The sequence below is a fragment of the Siniperca chuatsi genome, linkage group LG8, assembly GCF_020085105.1.
Source record: "Siniperca chuatsi isolate FFG_IHB_CAS linkage group LG8, ASM2008510v1, whole genome shotgun sequence".
In the NCBI taxonomy this organism is placed as follows: Eukaryota; Metazoa; Chordata; class Actinopteri; order Centrarchiformes; family Sinipercidae; genus Siniperca; species Siniperca chuatsi.
In genome coordinates, this window is record NC_058049.1 from 27,871,106 (window position 1) to 27,884,537 (window position 13,432).

Here is a 13,432-nt window from a genome sequence, read left to right on the forward strand (position 1 = left end):
GCAATATTGTAGGAATAATAATATTTGTGTCAGTTTTTACATACCTTTATATCATTTATGATATCTCAGTCTCAAGACACAGCTGATATGACTGTCATCACAAAAACTTCCATCTATCCGAGCATACGAAACATATGATCATATTGTTTTTACATATTTATATAAGAAAAATTTTAGAAATAACTCCATCATAACTCAATACAATATCAACTCTTAATCCAATAGAGCAGATTCTCTTGAAAACAAAAAAAGATATGTCCAGATACATAACAATGTGAACATAAAAGAACAGTATGAACTGGTAAAGGACTGTGAAAAGTCCAAAGCATTTAAATCTGCCCGGCTGTAAATGTCCTGTCCTGGCTGTTGAAGTCTTGTGCTCCTTACAATAAATTGTTTCAGGAGGGTTCATCCTGAAAACACATGCCCAGTATTTTGGAATGCCCTGAATTATGTATGTGGTGGTGCTTATGCGGTATGGAGCTAATTTCCTGCCAAAACTTAACAAACAAAACATGTTTTACAAATGCCTAACAAACACAGTGTAAACGAATGCATTTTGTTTTGCAAATACAGAACGTACCTATCAAACAAATACACAACATACTTCTAATACAACATACTTCAGAAACAAGTACAAAAAAAAAAATCCTACACAGACAAAAAAAAAAAATCACATGCCTTTTAGCACAATCTTTCCGCCATGATTGTGCTGAGGATTTTCTCACAAATGTCCTGAGTAATTCGCCCTCCACAACAGCAGGTGGTGCTATGAGTCAACCTCTTCCTCCAGACTGAGCCAAAGAGTGCAACCAAGTCTCCACTGTGCTTCAGCCACAGCTTCAAAACGTGCATACATTTACATAGATTTGTGGCATGACATTTTTCTCAAATTTACTACTTAATTCTTGAAATGTCCATTTTTTTCAGTGGCCCTAATACACCGTCGTAATTTTGCTTTGAAACCAGAACATCAACATGCTTGTTTAATGGTTAAAAATGTACTGCTCTGACAAACATTCATGACAACCGAGTGGCTGAGGTAATGTTTTTTTTATGTCTTATCTTTACAGTACCTTCCGTCAAAGAAGAAGAACTTGCCCTTGCCATTCTTCTCTCCGTGGGTGAAGTGTCCTTCAAAACGATCACTGGATGAGTAGGTTACTGTGCAGAGCCCATAGGGCTGACCATCTTCATCCAATGGGCCTAAATACACACACACATGCACACAAACAGAGATAAGTTGAGTCTGATGACTCTGACTCGACTGAATGCATTCTTGCACAGTCCACAGACTCATTGTTTGCTTATGTAATTTTTCTCTGCCTCATGACACTCTTACCTGCTTTTTAGCACACACTAGCGTTATTGTACAGATAACACTCTGGTCTGGTGAGACATTTTTCGAATGAAACTTTACTGCCCGGCTTTTACTGTCTGTCTATATATTTGGATTACCCTCAGTAGCCCTCAACCCAAACTCTGCCTCCACCCAATGATATATCACTAAATAGGTCTGGCCTTCAATCAAATCTTTCAAGAAACTGAAACCAATAAGTAATTGAAGATGGAAAGACTCACCACTCTCTCTCTGTTTCATGTAAGTGCCCCCCAGTAGAAGTGCAAGATCGAAAACAAATACACAAGATAGGACTGGTGCAAATAGCAAAACATTTACAATATGTCACAAAAGTTAAAGCTGCATTTTTTTATATATATTTTTTGGCCACTTAAGGTTAGTGGAACAAGCTGTAAACATTGACATATTATCATCTTATGAAGACTGATATGGCTTATGTGTTTGAAAACAATGGCTTATTAACACATCCAGCAGACAGGAAGCAAAAGCATTCATTTGGAGTTGAGTTTCTGGCCACCTGACAAATTGAAGTCAACTATTCACTTACCTTTTAGCTCTGGTTTGGTCTCCACCAACTCCTGAGAAAAATATCTGACTGAACCAAACAGTAAAACTGTGGGCTGTACGGCCAAAACAATAAGCCAAAAGACACTGAAATGCTCTCTAGATCTGAGAGGAATTGCATAGTCCGGTGATAATTCTAAAAGGGGTGATCATTACTATGAACTACCTCTTTCCTATTACATTATAGTCATTTTATCCACTGTAAAAATACTGATTAGTGCAGCTTTAATGTTTGTAATTTTTCCAGGAATTATAAGGTGCTACTTCCAAATACTCTCAAGCTTCTCTCATTTTAGCATCTTTAAAAAGATTTTTTTTAGAACCCTATTCATTAGCCATGTCAATTAGACATAAAAAAACTTGCATTAATAACTTCATTCGTAAGTTATATATGGACATATATAGAAAGACACCCCTAAAATAGCCTTGGTTTCAGATCATGTGCAATCAGGCCATTAACCATCATTCTTTTTAAGAACTGTATTTTGAGTGCCCTTTGTAGCTATTATCGATATTCTGTATTTCCACAGTGAAGCAGCAACTTCCGATTCAGTAGTTAAGGGGAAAGTTAAGGGAAACTTCACTTAAATTGCTGAGCAACCGATCCTCTGTTTACTGCACCTCTTACTGTTGTGAAAATGTGTTAGACATTTTAGGTAAAGCCTTTAAGCTGTCTGAAACCCACTTTCAAATTTATAAAAACTTTACTGTATTTGTCAAAATGCAAAAAGGGGTGATTTCAGTGCTTTTTTAAACACCTAGACCACATTGGACAAGGTCCAGATGATCGAAAACCACTATACCTACACTTGTCAAATCTGGACTAGATTATTCCAAAGAGGCTAAAGATCATTTAAAAGACAGTTTCAGATTTGTGAAACCTTTGTTCTATTTGTGAAAATGCAAAAAAGATTTTACTGCTTTTTTCACATCTAGTAGCCTAATCATTTGCCACATTGTGTAGTACGGTAATGTAGTGTTGCAGCCCTTTTGTTTTTCCTGAATCTGCCTGCAATTGTGATTTTTGGTTATGCTAGTTTTTTGCCTGCCTGCCTGCCTTAACCCTTTACCTAGCCTTTATATAACCTTTGATACCAAAACACTGTATAATCATATGAGGGTGAGCCAGCCCCTTCACTTTCCACAGCAAACTGCAACAGTACATGTTCGTTGGAAATTAAAGTGAGTTACAAAGATGAGAGTTAAAGCCACACTCTTGCTGTCACTGGAACTGATGGAGTAGGCTGACTAGGAGACAGGTGTTTTAGAGACAAGGGGCCCCACTGTGGCCTTGTTCCAGAAAAGGAGGCAGGACTGATTAATTACTAAGATTTGAGTTTATTTAATTCATACTTTTCAGGCCAATGTCTCTGGTGAGGAGCAGCCACTCCTGCTCACTTTACTTTTGAGGAACGGTGGGTCCCAATCCTCTTTGACGATGACACCCAGCTGGACAGGATCGTGAAATACCTGTCAGACTTCCTCGACAGCTCTCTGCTTAAGTCTTCTGACAGGACCAAATACATCCTAAATGTGATGCTGTTAGAGGTAGGTCAACAGCAGTTTCAACTTATATCCATGAACAGACATTTTTTTCTATTAAGTATAGCAGAGAAATTAATTATTCATGGTTAAGATTGAACCTGGTGGATATGTGTATTTGTTCTATTCTATAAAGCTTACATATTTGTAAATTTTAAGAACATTTTAAAAATAATCTTTGTAATTTAAAATGAATAAATACTCCACCAGCTATATTAAATATATTGGTATCAATATTTACACCAACTTGTCATAACCCCCTTTCACACCCCTACTTAAAAGTAGAAAAGACGACTGTATCGTCCACAACAACCACCCATCGCAGGAATTGACTTGTGCCAGTTTGGTTTGAGAAAAACTTGGTATACATTGTAAACAAATCTGATTTACTAAATCTATATTGTCAGTTAGTTTTCTACAGGGAGCAGAAAGGATATAAAATGACAAAATGGTGAGAGGTAGATGGAAAGGAGGGACAGAAGAAAAAAGGGAGAGAGGAAGGAAGGACAAAGAGTGAAGGAAATGCAGGGAGAAACAATAACAACAGACATGTACATGGGGAAAGCACAGAGAACTGGGTGAAAAAAAAATAAAAGAAATTAGAAGGAAAAGGGAAGTAGAAAGGGAAAAGTAAAATGACAGATAAAGAACAATAGGGTCAGGGTGGAAGCTATACATATGACTATGAGTGACAGAAATGTAGGAATAGGGAAAAGAGGAGATAGAAAAAAAGGAAAGAAGAAAGGAAAGTAAGAGAGACAGAAATGTACAGAATTTAACATGGACAGACAGTAAAACAGAAGGACAGTGAGACAAAAGCGGGACATGCAAATGACAGTGGTCGGAAAGGAGCAAGAGGATAGCAGGAAGAAACAAAGACAGATCTACATATGAAGGTTTCAGCAATAGTTAAAGGGCTCCATAGGTACCTCAAACAATAGTAATAGCGGTAGTTATATTAGGAATGCAACCAAAAGTTGTAGCAGTACTTTACTACTTTTGACCCAAAGGAGACTCAAAAAGCAGGAGCATTAAAAACAAAGTTTACTTTGTCAGCAGGCATAACACAGGACACCAACAGGTTAAACAGGTAAAAGGGTTAAGGCAGGCAGGAACAAGGTAAAAAACTAGCATAGTTCAAAATCACCATTGCAGGCAGGCAGATATAGGGAAACACAAGGGCTGCAACACTACGACTAGGAGACACGATACACAATCTGGCAAATGACTGGCCACTGTGCAGGTCTACAGTAAAAACTCTTTGGATAATGGGGTAATGAGGATCATGTCTGCAGGCAGGTGCGAGTTCAGTTGACTGGCAAAAGTAGTAACACTGGTGGGCAGGAGAAGAAGAGCAGGGTCTGATATGATGGCAGATGTTAGTGGACAGATAAACAAGTTGAATTAAATGATTTCTCAAATCAAATGTTGATAATTGTGACGAAGTATTGACAGAAAGCTTTTCATAAAAATGTCTTCATATGTAGATCAAATGAAGAACAAGCACACTAATAGCGGAATTATGGTACTTCTAACACAGACCATAGTTAAGGCTTTGGCAAAAAAGAGGAAAATAACACTGGCAGAAGCGTGAGAGAGGTTGACTGTGGCCAACACAGTAAAGGTGAGAGAACAGTAATTTGTTTTGAAAGAATAATTTCAAGAGTAAATTAACCAATTGACCAATCTATGAAGATGTTTTGATTGTTTTTCAAAAAGGTAAAAGTAACTTTTCTACTTTTGTTTTAAAGTGAGAAAGACAATATCTTCACGGCAATCAGAAATGAAATGGAAACGTGGACTTCTAAAGTGACTTTCGACCAACAAAGGCCATGTTGTGGCAATACTGTAAATCAGTAACATTGCTATTTTTCATATTTGACCAGTCTAGGTATAGTGGGTTTTGATCTGGACCTGATCCAATGTAGTCAAGGTGCTAAAAAAGCAGTGAAATCGCCCTTTTTTAATTTTTACAAATATAGTAAAGGTTTCACAAATCTGAAACTGTGTTTTAAATCATCTTTAGCCTCTCTGGGATAATCTAGTCCAGATTTGAGGTACACCTTCAGTGTAGGTATAGTGGTTTTGTTTGTTGTTTGGTTTCAGATAGCGTTGAGGCTTTACCTAAAATGTCTAACACACTTTCACAACAGTAAGAGGTGCAAAAAAACGGAGAATCGGTCGCTCAGCAATGTATGTTAAGTTTCCCTTAACTTTCCCCTTAATTGCCGAATCGGAAGCTAACTTCAGCGTCGTTCTACTTGGGTGAAATAATTCCCAACCGTTCACGTCGATACACGAAATACAAAGTATCAAAACACCACACATATTCATGTATTACAGTGTTGCTTATTATCATAAACCGAGCACACGTGTAGCTGACTGTGAAAAACAAAAATGTACATTTCATGCTATTTTACATTTCCTGCCTGGTTAAATCTTTCCAGCAGCCACGCTGGTAACGGGACACTGATATCACCCAGGCCGCCCTCACTTGTCTGTCAAGCGGATCGTCTTCTGGAATAAAGTCCCCGGCGCTCTTATGTTACCAAGCGGGCCCACTGACAGACTGACTCATGAAGATTTACGGAGAACTCACATCAGAATCTCAAAACAACAGAGAAATATCGTATATAGCCAAAATTTCGTCGTTTGAAGATACATTAAATGAAAGAAAGATGTCGCTTACCTTCCACGACCTCTTCTATATTTTCATCATCGCTGTCCATGCTGCACGAGGCTGCTGGATCACCACAGCTTTGACTGCTTTTCCTGTCACCCATGGGGCGTCATCTGGGCGTGACATGATATGACAACTGACAAGCTTTTCTAGCCTGAGTTCAAACTTGGACGTTTTCACTGTAAGAAATGCACAGATCAGACACAAATTGGCACAAATGTTATTATTAGTTCATTTATTTATTTAAAACAGTTCAAAAGAAGCAATCAATTTCATCTTGCAGTTAATGCAGTCATTGCTTTTGGTGGTAAATGATGCACAGCCCATTCTAGGTTATTGGTATGGTTTTTACTTGTGATTTTAACAAATTTCCTGATTTCATCAGTTCTCCCTTACATAAAAGCAAACCAACATTGCCCCTCCCTATTATGGGGCAGCAGTGTTCCTCCTCCTTGACTGGAATCATTTAGTGATAGGGTGAAAATTGGACCTACCCACTATGGAGAGATTGGATTAATTTTGTCAATGTAAGACCTTCTCTTTTCAAAGAAATCATAAAGGTAAAGTGATATGAGAGTGTAACAATCCATTGTCATGATGTGTTTCCCCTAGATGGGAAATAGGCTACGTCCACATAGTGGACAGTTTGGTGAATGTGAGGATTTCCTGTCTTATTTAATGGCATCTGATATTGTTCCCACTGCTCAAAGTGTGTTTTTGTTCCTTTCAAATTCTGCCTGTCATATTTGGTATCTCTAGAATCTTTTGGGGCACCACTACAATTTAAAGCTGAAGTAATTGATTGTTGACCACTAGAGGGCATAAAACCATCAAAACAAACTAACAGATACTCAGCCAACACATATCCCTGGTTTATAAAGTTGTTATGTCAGTTTTGGTAAATAATTGCCTACTTTAGGGCAAGGGTAAGCTTGAAACAAACTAGTTCCACCATGTCTGAAGGCTAACATTTTGTATAGTTGTTCTGAATGGCTAAACTCAAAGGTGTGGGGAAAAGCCAGCCATCAAAAAGAGGAGCAAGATACAATAATTGTTTGCACACACAAAAAGTGACAGAAGTAACTTTTTTTAGCGGCCTGGTTTGGGGACCTCAGGCTTGTTTGTCTGCTCTTTACAGATGATGTGGTTCTGTTAGCTTCATCAGACTGTGACCTTCAGCATGCACTGGGGCAATTTTCAGTTGAGTGTGAAGCAGTTGGGATGAGAGTCAGCACCTCCAAGTCTGAGGCCATGGTTCTCTGTCGGAAAACAGTGGATTGCTCCCTCTGCGTTGGGAGTACGTTGCTGCCCCATTTGAAGGAGTTCAAGTATCTCTGGGTCATGTTCACGAGTGAGGGTAAAATGGAGAGTGAGACTGACAGGTGGTTTGGTGCAGCATCAGCCGTAATGTGTGTGTTGTTCCGGACTGTTGTGGTGAAGAGGGAGCTGAGCTGGAAGGCAATGCTTTCGATTTACCAGTCGATCTACGTTCCAACTCTCGCTTATGGTCATGAGGTTTGGGTAGTGACCGAAAGAATAAGATTGCAGATACAAGCGGCCACGTGTCCTTCGTAGGGTGGCTGGACTCACCCACCCACATCCGAAGGGAGCTCGGGGTAGAGCTGCTGCTCCTTCACGTCGAAAGAAACCAGTTGAGGTGGTTCGGGCATCTGATCAGGATGCCTCCTGGGCGCCAAAATGAGTTTCCTTCGTAGGGTGGCTGGGCTCACCCACCCACATCCGAAGGGAGCTCGGGGTAGTGCTGCTTCTCCTTCACGTCGAAAGAAACCAGTTGAGGTGGTTCGGGCATCTGATCAGGATGCCTCCTGGGCGCCTTCCTTTGGAGGTTTTCCCGGTACGTCCAACTGGTAGGAGACCCCAGGGTAGACCCAGAACAAGTTGCAGGGATTATTTATCTCATCTGACTTGGGAACCCCTCGGGATCCCCCAGAGGACCATGACTTCTCAGGACTACCCCTCCTAAAACCGCGACCCGGCCCCAGACTGCCCAACAAAACTCAGCCTTTTAAAGCTCTTAAGTACTGTAAATGAAGATAAATATCACATTAGAAGAATTTTTCACTTGCCTTGCATCTTCAAAGCACCTTTGTTTTTTAGAATTTTCAAAGAGATATGGATCCAAGGGCATAAACCTCTCTGAATATTGTTCTTAAGAAATAAGACTGAGGCTAACTCAGCAATGGGAAATCAGAGGCTGTTGTGCCCACATCTTTACAGAGACCTGGCTCCACCACAACATCCCAGATCAAGCTATTACAGTTGACAGGCAGACCGTGTTCTGCACCGACAGAACACAAGACTTCAGATAAGACGAGGGGAGGTGGACTCTGTGATGCTTGGTGTTCAAACATGGTCAAAACTGATGGACAATGTTTCCCAGATGTTTTTAATGTTAAGGTGTCGACCATATTATCTGCCCAGAGAGTTCACCACTGTTTTTGTTGCTGCTGTTTACCCCAGATGCAAATTCACCACAACACCACACCCCAACCAGGTTAAGTAATGCCCTGGACCATGTTTATGCAAACATTTCTGGCAGCTACAAAGTTTTGAGTACACACACTGGCACATGTTCAGAGATGCCACCACACAGGAGAACCACATCAATCTTGAGGAATATACATCATCAGTGAAATCATACATCAGCAAATGTGTTGATGATGTGGTGATCACAAAGACAATAAAAGCATTCCCCAATCAGAAAGCCTGGATAAATGGAGAGGTGACAGCCCTATCCAGAGCCAAAAAAACCTGCCTTTCGATAAGGTGACAAGGAAGCTTACAGCAGCCCTCCACTCAGCCCACAAACATCTTGAAAACAATAACACCTACATCAGAATGCTATGTGTTGATTTCAACTCAGCATTCAACACAATCACCCCACTGAAACTGATACACCCACGACTGCAATCCTTGCCATGGAGAGAAATCTATTGTGAAGTTTGCGGACGAAACACTACAATCACAATATTGTGGTGGACGGCTGTGGCTTAGTGGTAGAGTGGGCCGTCCACCCATCAGATGGTTGGTGGTTTGATCCTGGTTTCCCCCAGACCTCATGAAGTCTCCTTGGGCAAGATACTGAACCCCAAATTTCTTTCTTTGGACTAATGAGCAGTTTGCATCCGCCATCAGTGGGTGAATGTGATATTTCTGATATGTAGTGTGAAATGTTTTGAGTAGTCGGAAGACTAGAAAGGCACTATACAAGTACAGTCCATTTACCATCATCGGTCGGATTACAAACAATGATCAGAATTCATATCGGGAATGCAACCACAAGGGGGCACAAGCCAGTGTCTTCTTGTGCCAGTCCCATGTCTGGATAAATGCAGAGGGTTGTGTCAGGAAGGGCATCCGACGTAAAACACATGCCAAATTAAAAATGTGCATCGTGAAAATGACTTCCATACCGGATTGGTCGGGGCCCGAGTTAACAACGACCGCCACCGGTGCTGTTGACCTACAGGGTACCGGTGGAAATTGGACTACTGTTGATCAAAGTCAAAGACGAAGAAGGAGAGGAGGAAGGTGTGTTCGTAGGCAGAGAGAGAAGAGGAAAGCTAAGAATGTAGGACTGACAGTAGGGACTTTGAATGTTGGGACTATGACAGGGAAGGCTAGAGAGTTGATTGACATGATGCAGAGAAGGATGGTGGACATACTGTGTGTCCAGGAGACCAGGTGGAAAGGTAGCAAGGCTAGAAGCTTGGGAGCAGGGTTTAAGTTGTTCTACCATGGGTCAGATAGGAAGAGAAACGGAGTAGGAGTTATCCTGAGTTTGTGAGGAATGTTCTAGAGGTGAAAAGAGTATCAGACAGGTTGATGAGTCTGAAGCTGGAAAGTGAAAGGGTGATGTTCAATGTTGTGAGTGGTTATGCCCCACAGGTAGGATGTGAGTTAGAAGAGAGGGAGAAATTCTGGAGTGAGTTAGATGAAGTGATGCAGAGCATCCCCAGAGGTGAGAGAGTGGTGATTGGTGCAGATTTCAATGGGCATCTAGGTGAAGGGAACAGAGGTGATGAGAATGTGATGGGCAGGTTTGGTCTTCGGGACAGGAACGCAGAAGGACAGATGGTGGAAGACTTTGCAAAGAGGATGGAAATGGCTGTAGTGAACACTTTCTTCCAGAAGAGGCAGGAACATAGGGTGACATATAAGAGCGGAGGTAGAAGCACTCAAGTGGACTACATCTTGTGTAGACGTTGTAATCTGAAAGAGACCAGTGACTGTAAAGTAGTGGTAGGGGAGAGTGTAGCCAGACAACACAGGATGGTAGTGTGTAAAATGTCTCTGGTGGTGAGGAAGATGAAGAGGACAAAGGCAGAGCAGAGGACGAAGTGGTGGAAGTTGAAAAAGGAAGAATGTCGTGTAGTTTTCAGGTAGGAGCTGAGACAGACTCTCGGTGGTCAGGAAGTGCTCCCAGATGACTGGACCACTACAGCTACTGTGATCAGGGAGACAGGTAGGAGGGTACTCGGTGTGTCATCTGGAAAGAGGAAAGTGGACAAGGAGACTTGGTGGTGGAACGAGGAAGTTCAGGAGTGTATACAGAGAAAGAGGTTAGCTAAGTGGGACACTGAGAGGACTGAAGAGAGTAGACAGGAGTACAGAGAGATGCACAGTAAGATGAAGGTAGAGGTGGCAAAGGCCAAACAAAGAGCATATGAGGACTTGTATGCTAGGTTGGACACTAAAGAGGGAGAGGTGGATTTGTACAGGTTGGCCAGACAAAGAGATAGAGATAGGAAGGATGTGCAGCAGGTTAGGGTGATTAAAGATAAGGATGGAAATGTATTGACAGGTGCCAGGAGTGTGATGGGAAGATGGAAGGAGTACTTTGAAGAGTTGATGAATGAGGAAAATGATAGGGAACGAAGAGTAGAAGAGGTGACTGGTGTGGAGCAGGTAGTAGCAAAGATTAGCAAGAGTGAAGTGAGGAGGACGTTGAAGAGGATGAAGAGTGGAAAGGCAGAGTCTAGGAGAGGTGGCAGTAGAGTTTCTGACTAGTTTGTTTAACAAGATCTTGGAGAGTGAGAGGATGTCCGAGGAATGGAGGAGAAGTGTACTGGTGCCAATTTTTAAGAACAAAGGAGATGTGCAGAGCTGTGGCAACTACAGAGGAATAAAGCTGATGAGAAATACAATGAAGTTGTGGGAAAGAGTAGTGGAAGCTAGGCTAAGGGCAGAGTTGAGCATTTGTGAGCAGCAATATGGTTTCATGCCTAGAAAGAGTACAACAGATGCAGTATTTGTTTTGAGGATGCTGATGGAGAAGTACAGAGAAGATCATAGGGAGTTGCATTGTGTCTTCGTAGATTTAGAGAAAGCGTATGACAGGGTGCCGAGAGAGGAGCTGTGGTATTGTATGAGAAAGTCTGGAGTGGCAGAGAAGTATGTTAGAGTGGTGCAGGACATGTATGAGAGCTGTAAGACCGTGGTGAGGTGTGCTGTAGGTGTGACAGAGGAGTTCAAGGTGGAGGTGGGTCTGCATCAAGGATCAGCTCTGAGCCCCTTCTTGTTTGCTCTGGTGATGGACAGGCTGACAGATGAGGTTAGACAGGAATCTCCATGGACTATGATGTTTGCGGATGACATTGTGATTTGTAGTGAGAGCAGGGAGCAGGTGGAGGAAAATCTAGAGAGATGGAAGTCTGCTCTGGAAAACAGAGGAATGAAGCTTAGCTGCAGTAAGACAGAATACATGTGCGTCAATGAGAGGGACCCAGGTGGAACGGTGAGGTTACAGGGAGCAGAGGTGAAGAAGGTGCAGGACTTTAAGTACTTAGGGTCAATGGTTCAGAGCAATGGAGACTGTGGAAAAGAGGTGAAGAGGCGAGTGCAAGCAGGTTGGAATGGGTGGAGAAAAATGTCAGGTGTGTTGTGTGATAAAAGAGTATCAGCAAGAATGAAAGGAACGGTGTTCAAGACGGTGGTGAGACCAGTGATGTTGTTCAGCTTAGAGACAGTGGCACTGAAGAAAAGACAAGAGGCAGAGCTGGAGGTAGCAGAGCTTAAGATGCTGAGGTTCTCTTTGGGAGTGATGAGGATAGACAGGATCAGGAATGAGTACATCAGAGGGACAGCTCATGTTAGATGTTTTGGAGTTAAAGTCAGAGAGGCCAGATTGAGGTGGTTTGGACATGTTCAGAGGAGAGACTGTGAATATATTGGTAGAAGGATGCTGAGGTTGGAGTTGCCAGGCAGGAGGTCTAGAGGAAGACCAAAGAGGAGATTTATGGATGTAGTGAGAGAGGACATGAAGTTAATGGGTGTGAGTGAAGAGGATGCAGAGGACAGGGTTAGATGGAGGCACATGATTCGCTGTGGCGACCCCTGAAAGGGAACAGCCGAAAGGAAAAGGAAAAGAAGAAGATCAGAATTCATATCGGGAGGAAATGAACAATCTTGCAGGGTGGTGCATAGAGAACAACCTACTCCTCAACAAAACCAAGGAGCTGAGATTGAGATACACACCCCTGTCTACATCAGTGAATCTGAGGTGGAGCAGGTGAACAGTTTTAGGTTCCTGAGTATCAGCATCACAGAGAACATGGAGTCATGGATATCACACATCTCCAACCTGGTAAAGGAAGCTCAGAAACAGCTGTATTTCTTAAGGAAACTTAAGAAGGCAAAATTCCCATGCCAAGTTCTTATTAACTTTTACAGAGGAGCAAGAGAAAGCATCCTGCCTGGAAACATTACAAACTAACATGGGCTGTACACAGCCCAGAACAGGAGGGCTCTGCAGCAGGTGATTAAAACCACTCAGAACATCATTGGTACTTATTTACCAAGCATTAATGATATCAGTGAGGTGAGGTGTCTGCGCAGAGCCCAAAGGATACTAAAAGACAATACCCACCTCAGCCTGTTCTTTTCTCACACTCTCATATCGCTGTGGGAGTGTTTTTAGTAGAAACTGTATTAGATATATTGTAGTGACATTTGTTGTTACTTTTTGCTTTCATTCATGCCCTGATTCATTGGATCACAGATTTCAACTTTAAAAAAGTGGCAGTTTGAAAACATGGCCATTATAGTGTTATACCCCTTGCTCAAGGGGAAGCAACTTAAAGGAATAAACTGAAGTGAATAAACCAAACTGTCAGTTTATTAAACAAATAGAAAGTACAAAGGAACAAACAAAGTGGTGTGGGGAGACTTCTGCTGAGCCTGCTGGCTGCAGGAGTGGCTGAGAGAGAGTGCTGCTGGGTGGATGAGGGGCTTTTAAATCCTGCAGAGCAGGTGCCATGTATTAG

At 41.9% G+C, this 13,432-nt stretch overlaps 1 protein-coding gene across 14 annotated transcripts in view; it reads right to left on the minus strand.

The window, feature by feature from the left end:
- Positions 1-6,307, minus strand: part of setd7 (SET domain containing 7, histone lysine methyltransferase) — a 56,240-nt gene extending 49,933 nt beyond the window's left edge. For all 14 annotated transcript variants that reach the window (XR_006378839.1, XR_006378838.1, XR_006378840.1 and 11 more), the window contains exons 1-2: positions 6,156-6,307; positions 1,077-1,206 (exon numbers count right to left, since the gene is read on the minus strand). Coding sequence is in view for 9 of the 14 variants with exons in the window: in XM_044204981.1 (XP_044060916.1) it covers positions 1,077-1,206; positions 6,156-6,249 (224 nt within the window). In the remaining 5 variants the exon portion in view is untranslated. The remainder of the gene's footprint in view (positions 1-1,076; positions 1,207-6,155) is intronic.
- Between the last annotated feature and the right edge of the window lie 7,125 nt (positions 6,308-13,432).